Raw genomic sequence first — 18,280 nt, forward strand, 5'->3', positions numbered from 1 at the left:
CAGGAGTGGAGCAAATCAGGGACTCCTCCCAATCCTGATGTTATCCTAGAAATGCATTTCTGTTGCCATTTAGGGATTGTAGAAGTAGCACATGGTCTTGGCTTTGTGTTTTCTTTTTAAATAAAATGGAAACATCTTCCTGAATGGAGATGTCTTGCCTCCAGCTCAGTTTTCAGGCCAAACAAAATACGGTGTTTCAAAAGCTCACGCAGGTTCATTCTCGTGACAGTACTGCTTGGGGGGTGGTTTCTGTCTTCAGAGGGATTTTAACTAAATGTTAGTTGACTTATCTTTCTCGCAGTTGACAAGTTTTAGCTGATGAGTTGTGTCATTGTCGAAAACAGATTCCTTTTGGGATAAACTTTAGGGTTGATTCTGTCTTAGGCTTCTCTCTTCACCTAGTAACATGACCATAACTAATAAATATTAAAGTGATTTCTACAGCCAAGACTGCTTTAAAGTACCTATCCTTGAGCAGGTGGTAACCCAGTTCTCTCCGGGAGCATTCAGAAGTGTTTCTGAATATTCCTCTATGGAAGAAGCTCCCTTTTTGTTTCTTGCCTACCAAACGTTCATCATGGAGGTCCCCAACACCTAGTCCCGTAACTTTTTCTCAGCAAGTTTCATATATAATTTGGTCAGAGTGAAGATGGGGGGTTTTGGCAGGAACGTGTACTTGCAGCATCTGTCTGCTTATGTCTTGCCTGTGAAAGGCATTGCTGTTCCATCTCTCTATGATTTATATTTTTGGTTATTCGCTGCTTCTGCACACTGCATAGGAGACATCCTCATCTTGAATTTCCCAAAGGCAGAAATCTGCTTATAATACACTGTTCTGAACACGCCTTCGCCTAGGATACTCACTCGTATTTGGCAGATTGGTTTTGTTCCATCTAAAGAACAGGAGTGGCAATAATTTTATGGTAGTTTACTTTTTTCCGAACACCTTGTGTTAGAAAGCATTAGTACATTCCAGAAACTTACTGAAAATACTGGAAGAGACAGCGAAGCACTATCTATGGTGCAGCAAATGGGCTGAACCCCAAACCTGCGTACTTGGACTGTTGTGCGCTGAAATATGGGACTCTCACAGGGGTCGCTTCTGCGTTATCTGTTCCCAGCTCAGCGGGTGGGGAGCGCTGGGCTGGCTTCTGGGCTCTGGCCCTCTGCTTTTCGAAGATCTTGTCTTCTCCATTTTGCTGTTCTCTAACCTTTCCTTACTGTTCTTTTTATGCGTTAAGTCCACATGTAGAAACAGTAGCGTTCCATCCAGCGTGCTACTTCTGGTTTTCTGCACAGTTGTTTTCCTTCCGGGCTCACAGAGGGGATTGACAAAGATTATTTTGCCTGTTGCCATGAGAAGACCAGGAGCCATGAATTTTTTTTCAGCAGCTAGTAGTCTGTTGCACGAGAATTTGGTTGGTGACCAAGCTACAGCAGCTGCTTGCGTGATTTGCAATTTAAGTATGCTTCAGTGTACTGCTAATCCAAACACAGATAAAATCCAGACTGAAACAATCTGGAAGAGATGGGTTGTATTCGGTATATAAAAATAAATTCTACTTACCGATTCCTTTTGATTCTTAAATTTCAGCAATAAAAAATATCTGTTGGTCTTTGCTTGTCACTAATACAGGTGTCTGGAGAAGGTAAATCCTAAAATACATATTCTAAACTTTGTTAGACATCGGCGTACATGAACTACCTATCAATTGTCTTCCAGATACCTGGCTTACCGCAATTTCATGATTGACACCTATCGCTTAAACCCTCAAGAGTACTTGACCAGCACGGCCTGCAGGAGGAATCTGACTGGAGATGTGTGCGCCGTCATGAGGTAAGAGCTATGGGTCTTTCAGCCACCGCCTTCGCTTTAACAAAAGGAAATAGGAGCTGCATTAGAAATGGAAGTGCTGCAGCGTGACAGCGCAGGGTGGACAAAAGCCATCGCACTGTTCTTCAGCAGCGGTTTCCCTACTTCTTCAGTAACCAGACTACTTTATGCTATTCTTTAGTTATAATACTCTGTCTGCTTGCTGAACCATGCCTACAGAGTTTGGATCTTAATTTATGATTTTTTAGGTTCTACTCTTTAGTAAGTATGTGGAGTGTTTTCAGAAATTGCAGTTTTGCAGCTCAGTCATGTCAGTTTTATGGTTGTGCCACCCTCACAGTCCGTACATTGTCTGCAAATGGCTCCGTGTGTGCAGCCCTAGCTTTGCTTTGCCTTTGTCCTTAATTAAGTTACTTCCTGTTATCTATAACCAAAAATGTCGCATTTTGTTTTACACAACATGCTGAAGTGCAGTCAAGTCCGCACAAAGCTCGTGCGGTGTGATTTGTATTGCTGTTCATGATTTGTGAAGGGTAATAGAAGATTCTGCATCTTTGTTCGATCCAGAAACATAAACTTCTTTTGCTGTCTCCTTTCCGCAATCCCAAACATAAGCAAAGCTTTCGTTCTGAAGATTGTCATTTGTCACGTTGTTTCACAGAGTGCATGCTTTCCTGGAGCAGTGGGGTCTCATTAACTACCAAGTGGACCCAGAAAGCCGTCCCATGGCAATGGGCCCTCCTCCTACTCCTCACTTCAATGTCTTGGCTGATACGCCCTCTGGACTTATGCCTCTCCATATCCGCACTCCGCAGGTGAGCCCCACAGGTTGCACTAACGTGTCTTCGCCTGAGCTCCAGTCAGTGTCATTTAACAGCTCGGTAGAATAACTTGAGCACAATTTGATGAAATGTTCACTTTTTTTGCCCGTCTAGGTTGAGAGTTTCAGGTAGTTCGAATCTCTAGAACAGTTCTGCTAGCACTGAATGCAGGTGATGCTACGTAAAGTCATCTCTGTAGACTCATATTCAGCGTCTTTGCTCCATCCGTGTTCTGTTTAACGTTGGTCTGAAAACCTTGAATAACTTTCAATTCCTGCCTCTCTCACCGTTCTCTTGTAACGTTTGTTCACAGGTTCCAGCTGCTCAGCAGATGTTGAGTTTTCCTGAGAAAAACAAAGAGAAGCCTACTGATCTGCAGAACTTTGGACTTCGCACCGACATTTACTCAAAGAAGACTTTAGCAAAGGCAAGCATCTTGGCATTGTTTTCCCCTGCACCTTCTATTGAAGTTTCTTCTCAAGTGTCCTCCGCTAGATGACATTGAGATGACTTACGTTACTCTTACGTTACTATTTTAGATTTATTCTGTTGCAGTGTAGGACACTACAATACACAGTTGTGTTGGATATCTGAGTTTGTAGAAATAAAGACCTGTACCTGTTCCAAACCAGTCAATACCGTCAGTCTTCAGACACTGAACTCTTGTTATGTTATTGCATATTTCACCTGAATGGTTCAGAATCAACAGACTGTCCAGTAATTCAATACAGAAACTGAGGTCTTTCAGGAGGGTCTTTAACTATCCCATTTTCCAAGTCTGAGTGGGGTTTTCAAGACGGAGAGAACTAGAAAGTTACTTAATTACAAAAGGTGTCACAAAACCTTTGCAGGGGCTGTTTTGGCCCTGTTGTTGCAATGTGTTGTGTTGGATAGTGAAAGTTTTGAGATATCATTGCCGTGATGTCAGTAATTCCATAACCTGTTGCTTTTAACTCCTGCTGCCCGATAGCTGCGTGTGTACCTGATGGCACTTGGGACTACTGCAGAAGAATACCACGTTACTCCTTCAGCACAGCCTTCAGTCTGGAAGTCTGCAGTGTTCTGCTGATTAGTGCCTCTCTTGGGCTGATCTCAGCCCAACTCCATGTAATTGGTTTCTGAAGTAGTGTTTATTCTCTCAAGAGATCATAAGTATTTAAAAAAAAAAAACGAACAAACCCAAAACACAAGAGATGAGGATTTATTTATAGAGCCTCCTTCCATATCACGTTTCATGGAGTGACTTTTTCACTTAGTTTAGGGAGTTGTAAATATTTACCAAATTCATAAATCTTTTACTGGTTCTAGCCTCTGGTTCTGTTTACAAGCATCTATACCAATGAACTTGAGCAGATTTGTTTGCAGAAGTTGATTTTCCTTTTTGCTTTATGTGTGGCAGTTGCTTTTTTGGCTGTTCATACCAGCCTGTTTGAGAACTGATCAGCTGCTGGATGACTCACTTTGATTAATGCTCTCTCTGGGTTAATGATGTGTTTGAAATGCATCTTGAGATAGGACAGATTTATCTATCCTAAATACCCTTTTCCTTTTGGTCTGGTCTTGCACAGAGACCTCCAATCCAGATAAGGTTCTTCACTACTTCATAAGCGGGTGACAAGCTGCTTTTGCCTTTATTTGACATGTAATGGGTTAGGGCGTTTGTAATCATGGAAGGGGAAGTTTTCAGCAAAAGTTTTGTAACTTTTAGGAAACTTCAGGAGTTAACCACGAGGTATAGAATTGGGAGCAGCAACCCTTGGACCAAGCCATGGCTAAATATGCAGATTATCTTGCTGTAATTACTCTGTCTTTTCAGATAGCTCATCTCACTTGGAAAGACTTCTTATTTATTTACAGAGTTACTGATGAACTCTTAGCTAGATGAACTGGGTTTTTTTTGGACCAGCACGCACCTTACACAGTGCAGCCTGTCTGCCTTGGAAGCAGAGGTTTAATGGGGACTAAAGTTAGGTTGACGAAAGCCCCGTTCCCTCGAGAAAGGTGCCCTTTAAGCTGAGAGAATCCCAGGTTTGCCCGAATTGAGTGATACGGTCTCCTCAAGGACCAGCACCCTCCTTCGGCCGTACGGCAGCTGGTGAGGGGGTTAGAGATTCCCCCGTGCCTGTCGGCTGCTGCTGTCCTGTGGTGTGAGCTGTAGAACGCGTTGTGTAAACTGCCCTGTTCATGGCTTAATTTTACTGGCCAAAGTCAAGCTGACCAGAATGCCATCAGCACTCCTACGGGTCTTTATGATTCAGGAGAATCCTCTTTTCTGTTTGCTGGATGTGCAGGCACAGATAGCTGGAAGCCAGGAGAAAAAAAAAAAAGTACCAAGTGACTTTGCTTTAGCTTGGAATGAAAGAGGAGTTGCAGGTTCTCCGAGACGTGTTGGGGAGGTGGGATCTGTAACCCCCATCCTCCGCAGAGGCTGCGGGAATGTCACCTGTGTGCCTCAGCTACGTGAGTGAATCATGTGAACAGAACCACTGTAGGAGATGACCAGGGGTTGGTTAGCTGTAGTCGGAAGGTTGTGAAAGGTATGTGTTTGAGGAGACTAAATAACAGATTCTTCCCCTTTCTTTCTTAATGTTTTCTTCTAAAAAGTTCTGTGCAAAAAGACCCGTATTTCACTTTTTTTTTCCGCTGTCTTTTGTAGAGTAAAGGTGCAAGTGCTGGAAGAGAATGGACAGAACAGGAGACGCTGCTGCTATTAGAAGTAAGTTCATGGAGGGTGGGGGCTAGGAAACCAAAACATGCAGGATATTACCTGCTTTAAAAATCTACATATATGTTAAAATTTTTTTTGAAGTGGGGTTAGATGACAACTGCATGCTTTTACAGAAACTGGGATGGCAAAGCAGAGTTTATACTGGGAAGCAATCTCGAGACCCAACTGGTGTAGCTGGAGGAGAGGGGTGGTTGAGTATCTGTGTATAAACCGCTGCCTTTGTCTGTTGTGGTTATTGCTTTTGAACTGGTTAAAGGTTACAGCTCTCCCTCCAAAACGTATTTCTTTATTTCTCTTCTTATATATATTTCTTATTATGTCTTTTATCATGGCTACGAGAATGTTAGTACTAAAAAGAGATGGCAGTAACATCTGCGTACTGGAGGAGCTCCATGTACTTTAAGGTTCAATTCTATCCGACTTGTATCTGGGAACCAGAAATTAAGTGTTTAAGAACATTTGCATCAACTCAAGAACAGATCGTGCAGAGAGGTCATTTCATTACCAGAAATTACGAACAGTATGAAGTAAATGCCCTTCAAGTTATGGTTTACCTGCCACTAAGGTGAATATTTTGAAATTCTGATATATGTAAAGGTTCCTGGCTGTGCCGTAGCACGTTAAGGGGAGACCACTAGTTTTTGAAGTTAAAAATAGTTAACAAACAGATGAGTTATTTTCCTGTCTCCTGCCACTAAGAAGAGAGGCTCTTTATTTGGTGTCTCTTTAATCCCACACATCTACTCATTCCTTTTGCCACATAGCTGCGCTTGATGTACTCTTTTTCTGAAAGCCTACAAGAAATATATACGAGATGACTCAAATCACATCGGTACTGTAAAAATGAGGTCAAAGAACTGTTAGCACGCTAGAATCCGGTCTTTGTCCTCAGATTGCTTAGTCTGATGCTCTTGAGCCACGTGGTAATTGTCAGGTCTCTTGGAGTTCCAGTCCAGGGTGCAAACCATTGCATGGGCTGCGCTGCAGCAGTATGTTCCAGTCTTTCACGCTCCCATCAAGGCAGTGTTGTGTTTCGTAGTGCTTCGTCAGAAGGGGAATCTCAGCGGCCTGAAATAATTAACATGCTGCTGCTTTCTATAAAGAAATTCTCATCTACCTAGCTTTCCTATACAGGAACATTTTCTTGATGTAGAGGTTGGGTGGTTAATTTTTTTTTCCTTTTAGGTAATTCAGGGTTCAGTATAAGAATTCCGGTTTGGGGGGATGTGTGTGTTTGTTTTTACTTGCAGAGAGAGCTTAAACCAGACTGCCGTTGCGTGATTGTTCCGGCTTTTTTGTCTTTACATGTGTCAGTAAACCTATTGAGAAGTTAATTTCATAAGGAAAATCATGGACAATGGATCTTGACAGTGCTTGACGGTCCCGAACAATACTCAACTTCTGTGTGGCGTCTTTTCTGCGCTAGCCAAAGTGCCTACTCAGCAGCGTACTGTGGTTCACCCTTCACAGATACAGAAGTGTGTTCATCAAATAGGCAATAGAGATTTTTTTTTTTTTTAATGTTAGGTTGATATGCTCTGTTTAGCTGATATTTTTCTATTGGCATGTGGAAAAAATTTTGCTTATAGGGTGAAAACAGCTAAGATGGCTTTCATGGCATTCCTGTATGGAGAAACAATAATATTTTGATACACCGGCTTCTTCGCTTACTAGTGTTAATATTTAAAATTCATTCTTCTGTATGTTTGTATCTTATGGTCATACATAGTAAGTAGTAGCCTAATGAAATAATCCAGATGACACTTTCTTCTTTGTTTTAAAAAACAAACCAAAAACCCCCTAAGTCTTGAGATTACCATTTTATTTAATGTGAGTTTAAATTAATAATGTTTTTGTTCTTCATTCTTCGTGGATTTAACCTATGAATAAATCAGTAAAGAGTATATCAGTTCAAGCATAAGTAATTCAGCTATAACAAGCCAGCTCAGTCCAATTAAATCCTCAGGGTAGCTTTGGGCAAATATATATGCAGTGAAGTTCCAAAGAATAAATCTAATCTAAAATAATTATTGTCCTTCCGCCTGTTGACTGAATGAATTGAGGGGAGGAAATACCATTTCCCTCCCAGAATCATCTTCCCTGCCACGCTGCTGCTCTGCATCTCCATGGAGCACTATTCTTGCATAGTTAAGTGCATTTTCAACTATTTATAGTAAAGACAACTATTGTGAGAGATAGTTGGTCTAGCAGAAAAATAACAAGCAATGAAAGAGAATGAGCAAAAAAATAAAACCCTCCATGGCCACGAAGAGCAAAGCTGATCTAATATGCTGGCGTGATTAAAAATGGATAGACAGTGACACATAACTCAGAGCACTGAGATGGCATTAGGGAAAGGGAAATGAAGGTTGAATGTTGAATAAATATTTCCCCGTGAGTGTGACCTAGTGAACTAAGCAGTTTCTCGTTTCTTTAGACGCTTGGGCAAGATCAGACGGAGGTCAGGAGAACGGTTGGTAAGCAGTTAGGGACTGTTGATTCCTGCGGTGTGGACCAGGCTGTCCGATGGAGTCTGCCCTTTGTTCGTTCCCAAACCAACTTACTCTTTCCATTGAGCTTTCAAAACCCTTCACGTTGTCTCACTTCTGGTCTTCAACAGTTCCTGTATTGTTCTTCCCATCCAGCTAAGCTCTGCTGGAGCACAGCGTTCCCGTAGTCTGCCCAGCGAATCTTACACCCAGTGTTTTGAGGGAGGGTTCCCTCAGAAGACCCTGTTCTTCCCACCCAGTATATCTGGAGGTATACTGGGGTTTCTTCCCTGCTCCCCGCCCAATTGAGGGCAGTGAGAGGTAGCTTTGAGAGAGAGAAACTTAAAACTTCAGCTGGGTAAGGCTTAAATCGCTTTCAGATCAGGGGGCTAAAAAGCTCTACCCGTTGCAGCCAACTTGGTCTTTTTTCTCTTTTTTCTCTGTTTTTTTTTTTTTTTTTTTTTTTTTTTCAGTGCCTGTGGGATTTCGAACACTCCTGGCTTTAACTCCTCTGTCCTTTTCCTTAGTCTACTTCCACATCTTTGAAAGTGTTATTCAGCTTACATTTTTTCCCTGACTGACCTTCACCCTCCATGCTATGCCCAAGGGTCCCCTTCAGGTAGATTACTTAGTCTTGGAAGAATTCTCATAGTGTTTTTGCAGCGAAAACATAAGCTAAAACACTTTTCCTCCAGAACTGCTGTGAAGAAAACAGTATGTTCAGGAACTCCTGGATTTTTTAAAAAATGTTTTAGTGTTGATGAAGAAGACTGGTTTACATATAGTCCTGGAGGTGAATAAAGGGAAGACCGTTGAGCCCCTTCCAGTCCCTAAAGGGGCTCCAGGAGAGCTGGAGAGGGACTCTGGATCAGGGAGGGGAGCCATGGGACGAGGGGTGATGGTTTGACACTGGAAGAGGGGAGATTGAGACGAGATTTAAGGGAGAAATTCTTGGCTGTGCGGGCGGTGAGCCTCTGGCGCAGGTTGCCCCGAGAAGCTGTGGCTGCCACATCCCTGGAGGTGTTCAAGGCCAGGTTGGACGGGGCTGGGAGCAACCTGGGCTGGTGGGAGGTGTCCCTGCCCAGGGCAGGGGGGTGCAACGAGATGGTCTTTAAGGGTCCCTTCCAACCTAAACCATTCTAGGATTCTATGAATGTCTTCTGAATGCACAAATTTAATATATACATATATATATATATATATAAAAACTTGTTATGTGGAAGTGTCCCTTCCCAGGTTGAGGACCATGAGCTGTGAGCGATGCAGAAGCGAGTTACCTTTGTTTGTTGTAGGGTAAGCATAGTTTAAGTAAAAAAAAAAAAAAAAAAAGCTTTACTTCTTGGCTAAAAACATAATGAAAATGGGATCTGCAACTCAAACAGATAAATAGGAAGGTGTTTACCACCCTTGCTCAGACCTCTAGTATTACTGTTTTCAGAAGTACTTACCCTCAGTAAGTTCACAGATGACACTAAGCTAGGTGGGCATGTTGACCTGCTGGAGGGCAGGAAGGCTCTGCAGAGGGATCTGGACAGGCCGGACCGATGGGCCGAGGTACGAGGTTCAACCAGGCCAAGTGCCGGGCCCTGCCCTTGTGTCACACCAACCCCATGGGCGCTACAGGTGTGGGGCAGAGTGGCTGGAAAGCTGCCTGGTGGAAAAGGCCCTGGGGGGGTTGATGGACGGCCGGCTGAATATGAGCCAGCAGTGTGCTCAGGTGGCCAAGAAGGCCAACAGCATCCTGGCCTGTGTCAGCAACAGTGTGGTGAGCAGGACTGGGGCAGTGATCCTTCCCCTGTACTGGGCACTGGTGAGGCCCCACCTCGAGTGCTGTGCTCAGTTTTGGGCCCCTCACTACAAGAAGGACATTGAGGTGTTGGAGTGTGTCCAGAGAAGGGCTACAAAGCTGGTGAGGGGTCTGGAGCACAAATCTTATGCGGAACAACTGAGGGCCCTGGGGGTGTTCAGCCTGGAGAAGAGGAGGCTGAGGGGAGACCTTCTCGCCCTCTACAAGTACCTGAAAGGAGGGGGTGGAGAGGTGGGAGCCGACCTCTTCTCCCTGGTGACAGGTGATAGGACGAGAAGAAATGGGTTCAAGTTATGTCAGGTGAGGTTTGGATTGGATATTAGGAAATATTTCTTCACCAAAAGGGTTGTGAAGCACTGGAAGAGGCTGCCCAGGGAGGGGGTGGATTTGCCATCCCTGGAGGTGTTTAAAAAAAGGGCAGAGGTGGTACTTGGGGACATGGTTTAGAAGTGGTTTTGTCAGGGTAGGTTAATGGTTGGACTTGACGATCTTAAAGGTCGCTTCCAACCTCAGCAATTCTATTCTATGATTGTATCTTCTGATACGCCTTTCAGTTGTCGATCCCAGTTTCATTTTCAGCTTTAACATATTTGGCCAAGAAGTCACACTGCTTTCTCTTCTTCTAGGTGACTTGGACTGTTAGCGATGTCAGAAATGTGAAATTTGACAGTTCAGGATACTTCAGCTCTCATTGCTTGCTGTCCACATGCTCAAACAACTGAAATAAACAGTTTTCAGGAAAAAAAAAAAAAAGCTCGTTAAGGGATAATATTCTATTAGGCCACCACTTCGGGATTTTACAGTACTGATTTGTTCGTTTGTAAAATACCAGTGCAGACTGTTGGACTTGGTGATCATAAAGGTCTTTTCCAACCTAAATGATTCTGTGATTCTATTCTATGACTTCAGTAGCTCATTGTCATTAAATTATTTTCTTGAGACTTCTCTTAAGTAACTTTAAAACAACTGAAATTCTGAATTATAAAATCTTTGATTTAATCTGAATTTCCTACTTTTATCAGGTGGCTTATCTACATAATAATGACTTGTTAACCTGAATGCTTAACAAAAATCAGACTGGTTACCGGTTGCGGGAGAACTGATCTTTTCTGACTTCATGATAAGGAATATATTTTCCTTTTTGTTCCCCTGGTATATTGGTTTGATGCTGTTTCACTTTCGTAACATCTGTTGGATCTAAAAACTCACCGTCATAGGTGGTACATATGTGTGAAATAAAGACTGTTCCTGCCCCAAAGAGCGTCATGTGTTTAGCCATAAATGAGAGGACACAAGAGTGCCCTTGGGGGGAGTGGTTCTGGGAATGAAAAGAATTGGCGAGACTTGGTAGGATAAGTAAACTCACTTTGTAAAGCTTTTCATGTGAAAGCAAAATGGGGAAACTCTGACTATGCAAATATTATTAGTAAATCCCAAATCTTCTGACAATTCTTTTTTGATACAGTAACAGCACAAAACTCATGCGATGACCCCTGTGGTTTAAATTTAACCTGATGTCCCAGTGAGATGGTCGTATTCCTTCAGCAGAATAATTTTGCTACCAGAAAAAAATAGGATTTTAAATAGTTGCCTGTTCCTGATTTATTGTTCCATTGCCAAAATAACTACCATTGAAAATCTTTTTTGCATAAAGTAGGGGTATTTTTTTGCCCCGGAGTAGCCAATGTATACACAAAGCTTTTCATCTTTTGCAGGCTCTGGAGATGTACAAAGATGACTGGAACAAAGTCTCGGAGCACGTTGGGAGCCGTACCCAAGATGAGTGCATTCTTCATTTTCTCAGACTCCCGATTGAAGACCCCTATTTGGAGAACTCCGATGCGTCCCTGGGCCCACTGGCATACCAACCCGTACCTTTCAGCCAGTCGGGCAACCCAGTGATGAGTACCGTCGCTTTTCTGGCATCGGTGGTGGATCCCCGGGTGGCGTCTGCCGCAGCAAAGGCTGCCTTAGGTATGGGTTTGCCCCAGCGATGTTTCTCGCTTTGTCTTGACAACATTGCTCTCTTAGTCTGCTCTAAATATCGATTGTTTCTGGAGTTTAAGGATGGGTAGTAAGTTGTATAAACAAAATTACATCTATGTAGAAAACTAGTCTCCTGATACCCAGTTTTGTGTTCTGTTGTTACTGAAACTGCCAATTTACAGGCAAGTTGGAATACCTCTTAAAGGCTACTGAATGTCTGAAGATGGCTTATGTTCCCCTTCTGTGCTCACTGACTAGTGACAGTGTTGGCGAGCACTGCCTGGTGGTCGGTGTCACTGTGACCATTGTCATTGCAGCTCTGGAGCCCCCGTTGTAGGAAAGACATGGAGCTGGTGGAGCGGGGCCGGAGGAGGCCATGGAGGTGCTGGGAGGGCTGGAGCCCCTCTCACGGGAGGACAGGCTGGGAGTGGTGGGGGGGTTCAGCCTGGAGAGGAGAAGGCTCCAGGGAGACCTCTGAGCCCCTTCCAGTGCCTAAAGAGGCTGCAGGAGAGCTGGGGAGGGACTCTGGATCAGGGAGGGGAGCCGTGGGACGAGGGGTGAGGGTTTGACACTGAAAGAGGGGAGATTGAGATGAGATCTGAGGAAGAAATTCTTGGCTGTGAGGGTGGTGAGCCCCTGGCGCAGGTTGCCCAGAGAGGTGGGAGATGCCCCATCCCTGGAGGTGGTCAAGGCCAGGTTGGACGGGGCTTGGAGCAACCTGGGCTGGTGGGAGGTGTCTCTGCCCAGGGCAGGGGGGTGCAACGAGATGGTCTTTTTGGTCCCTTCCAACCTCGACCATTCTATGATTTCTATGATTAATTTAGCTATGGGTCAATGCACAATGCTAAACATCCAGTTTTCCTCTTTTACTTGTGTGAAATTACCTGCCAGAGTTAGGTATCCTATAAGAAACTTGGTGAAATAGTTCCTTTCACATTTTTCTGTATCTTTCCATGTAAAAGACAATTTTACATAATTGGGAAGAGACTCTTTCCTACCACGTTTGAGAGAGAAAATTAACTACCTGATATGAAAAGAAGGAACTTACGTATTTGAGAATTCATTTTGTCATGAGATTTACCTACGCGTTGACTGGAGAAAATCATGAGTTTTAATTTGCCATGAAAACCTCCCAACATAACTTTTTCTGTGTGATTTTTAACAGAGGAATTTTCTCGAGTCAGAGAAGAGGTACCGCTGGAGCTCGTTGAAGCTCATGTAAAGAAAGTACAGGAAGCGGCAAGAGCCTCTGGGAAGGTGGATCCAACGTACGGGCTGGAGAGCAGCTGCATTGCTGGAACAGGTCCAGATGAGCCGGAGAAAATCGGTAGGCTCTCCCTCAAAATGCAGAAATTTCTGCAGATGAGGGTTCTTAGGCATTTTCTTCTGACTCATAATAAGCTATAAGTTCGCCTCCAATACGAGATGGGAATCGCAGGTAAGGAGAGTGTGACAGGTCATTCCGTTTCTGCTTGCTGCAGGATTATTAACTCTTGACACTGAATTAATGACCTTAGGACTGGATTTAGTTTTAGCAATTTGTTTTCTTTCTCTGACTAAATGAAATTGCTGTTGCCTGGGATGTGTAGAGTTGAGTGGGCAGAAATACCAGAGCGGGACATTTCATACCAATTCTGTGGGTATCGGAGTGGTTAGAGGATGCTGCCTTTCTAGCATTATCCTTATGATAAAGCAAACTGAGTTTGTTTTATGAGCTCTTTGTGCTCTGGCTCAATCTATAATGTTATGTCACACCTTTTGGTAACCAGTTTTAATGTACGTCGTGTACTGGCAGCACGTTGCTAACTGCGGTGGTGGTGGATGAGGAACTTCCTACTAAATGGTGGAGAGGAACACAGTCCAGGCCACCGCTCGTGGCTCTGGTGGTCGTACGTTACACTGCCACGCTAACAAGCTCCTGTCTTAGAGTGCAGTTTAGTGAGCTATTTTCCGGAGTATTCAGCAGATAATGGTATGAAGTCCGTTATCTGAAGCTGACAGTTCCAAACTGTTTATTCATTACTATGGAAAATCAGTGTATCTTGTGGTAACTCCCTATAAAGTGAAATCACTTTGTGTAACCCCTTTCTGTTTAACTCTTAATTTGGCTCTCCTTCAACAGGAGAATGAGTAGACACACACATTTTGCTACGTACCTACTGAATTTCTCAGACTTTCACAGATCGACTAACTTGTCTGTAAATCGTCATTTGTCTCTCCAGTATTGTTGGCTGCTGTTTTTGTTCAGCTTATCACAAATCATTTTAGTGAATTTAGTGACTAGATACTTAAAGGCACGTACAGCTTTGGGTAAAACTGGGCAGAATGTAATCTGGATTGACTGGAAGGTTTGATTTGGGCTGTGCCTGTGCGTCTCGTAGTTGACCTGCTGTCACCCCGTTTAGAGACCGGAGCGAGGTGCCGGGTGGTGGGGTGGGAAGGGAGGGGAAGGGACCTGCGCATTCTAGTGCTGTTCAGTTGTCAGCTGCTGGTCATACCGGTGAAGATTCACGTCTGCTATTCATGGTGCTTAACGTCCATTGTAAAACTACACTTTTAAATTGGATTAAAAAGTACCGCTTAGCTCATTAAGATATTTTTTAAATAGAAAGAAGTGAGCAGACCGCTCGATCCTTTTGTTGCATTTTTTGGTTCTACGCTCAGTGGGACAGACTTGGTTTGAGGCAGCTCAGTGCTTTGGGAAGAAGTGGAGTATGTGCTGAAAAGGGAACACTCACGTCGGGAATATCTGCTGCTCCCTGTTCCGCAGTGCTCTGTAGCTCAAAACTGGCAGCAGGCATCAAAGCCCTGTTGAAAGGGCAAGGCTTTGGGGTTTATTTTCAAGTTTACTATAAAACAAATTGAGGTGTTACTCCATCTGGGACTAAGCTTAATTTGATAATTATTTTAAAATAAGCTCATTTTAAGTTTTTCTCACTACAGCTTTTTTTTTTTTCCTTTTTCCATATTCTCCAAGCTTTGCTGTAGTGTGTTAAGGACCTCTGTAACACTTATGCTGCTTTAAGTCTTAGTTCTTAATCCTGCGGCACGGCCGGGGAAGTTTACCGGCGCTACATCAGTGGTGGTATCGCTCGTCTGTAGGTTGGCCCTTTCTCTAGGAGAATTTGCCCACAAGTTGCAAAGAGAGATTTTTGAAGTGCTTGTCATTTAACATGAGGAATTGCAGAGCAGATGACCATAACACGATTATTTCTGAATGAGCTGTGTGGCGAGTTCTATAAGTAATACTGTCCTGTTACAGTTAATGCGATTTGTATTGGGCTGTGACTAATGGAATAAATTAGGACAACAGCAGATGGTTCTCCCTGGGGGAGCTGCTCGGCAAGAGTGAACTGGGTCACTCAACAATCTGTGGTGCCTTCCACCTCCAAAACAGCGTTCACTGGAGGGCACGGGGGACTCCATCGCTCGCGCTTGCAGAGGTGCGCCGAGTACGCTGAAGCAGTGTGTTGTGGGGTGCAACTGCTGAAGCGGAGCTGTGTTTTTGCACGGCTACACCTGAACTTTTTATATCTAAATGTCACTATGGAGAACTAAAAGTATCTACCTAGGGTTCCATACTACAATTAAAGTTCACCAGTTGTTATGTTTCAGAAATAAAATTATATCATAGCTCCATAATAACTTAAAAACTCTTAATATTCGTGAATTATAGGCTGTGCGGAATGCGAAAGGGGAAAATATGGCTGGAACAGATTGCAGGAGCTTATATTAATATCCAAGAATCTCCTCTTTTAAGTCTTCGTTGTTAGTTTTTCTAAAAGCTGATGATGGTTCCTTTTAAATCGCTATAATAAGGCTTTGGTAGAGTTAAGAGGGGACTGGAGTGGTTCAAGCGCTGTGCTTAGCACGGTAGACACTGTCTTCTGCTTTCCAGGGTGGTGCTCTGCCGTAGGTTACGGAATAGGAAAGATGAAGATGCTCTGCATCTGTTTTAGTAAAAATGAATTGAGGAGAGGAAACCAGGGGTCCCAGCTCGTTGGGCTGGTGATTAAGTTCCAGAGAAGGGAGATACTTAGTGCGCTTGGGGTACTTAGTACTTTCAATTAAGTCTTCACTGGGTACGTGTGTGCTTTCTTAATGGCTTTCCAAAGGTGATTAACTACACTGACTGCGTCGGTGTGCGCTGAATGAGGCAGGAGGCAGTCTCTGAAGTGCCTGTGTTGGAGGCGGTTACTCGTGCGTTTTAGGTCTTATTCTAACAAGTATTTCACTGAAAGTGTTTCCACTGACACGAGTGTGTGGATGCTTTAAGCTGTAGCTCATCTGTGACAGTCAGCGCTGAGGGGACAATGGTCTGATTTACTGTCTCCATTACAACTGTAAGCGATTTAAATGGATGATTAAATTTAACATTTTATGGATGATTTTGTATCATTCGCAAATACACTTACTAGAAAACTACACACAAGTACACATACACAGGAGAAGTTATTTTCCTTCAGTTTTGGCAGGATGATTTCTCTTGCGGTCTCCAGGGTGTGCTTGAACTCTGAAATAATGCAAGCGTTGCTAAAATGAGCGCACTGCGAGTACTCCGTTCACTTTGTGTGTATGCAGGTGCCTGCGAGCTAGTTCTGCACCGCTGGAGGATTGTGTCCATCAGTCCTCTCGTGATGGACTCGTGCAGCTCGCACGAAAGCTGCAGCGGCTTTCTGTGAACTCCCCAACCCTCTCCGTGGAAGCCCACCTGGTTATGGTGCCGCACGCCTACAAGCTGCCTGAAGCAGAAACAGAGGAAGCTGTGGTGGCTGTGGAGTCCTGACTTAGTGTGGAAAATGTAAATTATGGTTTAGATAATAGCGTAATTATCATATTCAGACCCAGGATTTTTCCATAGCTGTAGTATATTTCCTCTAAATTAAATATTAATATTCAAGCCTGACTTTTGACAGGTTGTGTGTGCTGCCTTGGTGAAAACAAAGGAGACTAGGATGTCTTGAGGGCATCTTTAAACTATTTGCTGAGCTGAAACTCACACTAGTGATTCTGTGCATTTTTATGTGGGGTTTTGCTTATTGTTCTTCAGATGACAACAGAGGTTATGAATCTGCGTATGCTGCAAGTGTCTGTTTGCCAGTAATGCAGTAAATTCTTACCGTGGAAATACTTTATAGTTTTACTTGGTGACCTAAAGTCAGTTTAACTTCTCTGTAGAGACACTGGGCTTCGTCAGAAGTCAGTTATAAGTTCTTCATGTATAAGAAAACGAGGCTCCATGTTCTTGGGGACAATATGCAAAACAGAACAAGCTTACACAGAGACAGAAAATATTTGTTGCTTCAGGTTTGAAGAGGGGCATGGAGAGCGGATGTTCCTGGTCTGCAAGTGGCTCCTCTCTCTTGAAAGATGTCTTGTGGTGTCTCACAACCATCTTCCTCTTGCTGACTTAAGAACTACGCTCATTTGATTCCCCGCAGCTTGCAAGGAATAATACCAACCTGCTGAAGAGGGTTGAAGAGCATCATCGGTGCCATGTAAAAGGGATTACAGTTAAGTCTTCCCCTTTTGTAACAGGGACGTGTGTCTCCAACTAATCAATTCCTGTTTGCATTGTCAGTTACATATTTTCATAGCACAAATTTCCAAGCAACATCTCCAGGCTGGGCAGAGAACGGCTGGAGAGCAGTCCTGAGGAGAAGAACCTGGGGGTGCTGAGTGATGAGAAGCTCAACAGGAGCCGGCAGTGGGCGATCGCAGCCCAGAAGGCCAACCGTATCCTGGGCTGCATCAGAAGCGTGGCCAGCAGGGCGAGGGAGGGGATTCTGCCCCTCTACTCTGCTCTGGTGAGACCCCACCTGGAGTACTGCCTCCAGCTCTGGAGTCCCCAACATAAGAAGAATATAGACCTGTTGTAGCGGGGCCAGGGGAAGCCCCGGAGCTGCTGGGAGGGCTGGAGCCCCTCTGCTGGGAGGACAGGCTGGGAGAGTTGGGGGGCGGTCAGCCTGGAGAAGAGAAGGCTCCGCGGAGACCTTATAGTGGCTCTCCAGTGCCTAAAGGGGCTGCAGGAGAGCTGGGGAGGGACTTTTTACAAGGGCATGTGGTGATAGGACGAGGGGGAATGGCTTCAAACTGGAAGAGGGGAGATTGAGATGAGATCTGAGGAAGAAATTTTTGGCTGTGTGGGCGGTGAGCCCCTGGCGCAGGTTGCCCCAAGAAGCTGTGGCTGCCCCATCCCTGGAGGTGTTCAAGGCCGGGTTGGACGGGGCTTGGAGCAACCTGGGCTGGGGGGAGGTGTCCCTGCCCGGGGCAGGGGGGTGGAACTGGATGATCTTCAAGGTCCCTTCCAACCCAAACCATTCTGTGATTCCATGATTAACCTTCTTAGATCATACAGGAGAATGAGTGCAGTTGTGTTTTTATCCAGCTGAAAGGCAAGAGTCTTTTTTGTCATTCTCATGCAGAGATTCAGAAATGTTTTGGGTTTATTTCTGATCCTTTCACATTTGAATTAGTGATTAATTTTGACAGAACTCTTAATTGTTTTGAAGTACTTTCAGTAGCCTGTAATTTAGAAACAAAAACCTGCTTCAACCCAGGTAAACTTACTTAACCCCCAAACTAATAATTGATAGTTTTCATTCTCTTTTCCTT

At 44.1% G+C, this 18,280-nt stretch overlaps 1 protein-coding gene across 2 annotated transcripts in view; it reads left to right on the forward strand.

The window, feature by feature from the left end:
* Nucleotides 1-18,280, forward strand: part of SMARCC1 (SWI/SNF related BAF chromatin remodeling complex subunit C1) — a gene marked incomplete at its 5' end in the record, with an annotated part of 98,160 nt that overhangs the window by 43,708 nt on the left and 36,172 nt on the right. For both annotated transcript variants that reach the window (XM_082499285.1, XM_082499286.1), the window contains 6 exons: nucleotides 1,724-1,837; nucleotides 2,496-2,649; nucleotides 2,969-3,082; nucleotides 5,312-5,371; nucleotides 11,395-11,653; nucleotides 12,831-12,992. In XM_082499285.1, the coding sequence (XP_082355411.1) occupies nucleotides 1,724-1,837; nucleotides 2,496-2,649; nucleotides 2,969-3,082; nucleotides 5,312-5,371; nucleotides 11,395-11,653; nucleotides 12,831-12,992 (863 nt within the window). The remainder of the gene's footprint in view (nucleotides 1-1,723; nucleotides 1,838-2,495; nucleotides 2,650-2,968; nucleotides 3,083-5,311; nucleotides 5,372-11,394; nucleotides 11,654-12,830; nucleotides 12,993-18,280) is intronic.

This window comes from Vanellus vanellus, assembly GCF_965231255.1.
Source record: "Vanellus vanellus genome assembly, chromosome: 2".
In the NCBI taxonomy this organism is placed as follows: domain Eukaryota; kingdom Metazoa; phylum Chordata; class Aves; order Charadriiformes; family Charadriidae; genus Vanellus; species Vanellus vanellus.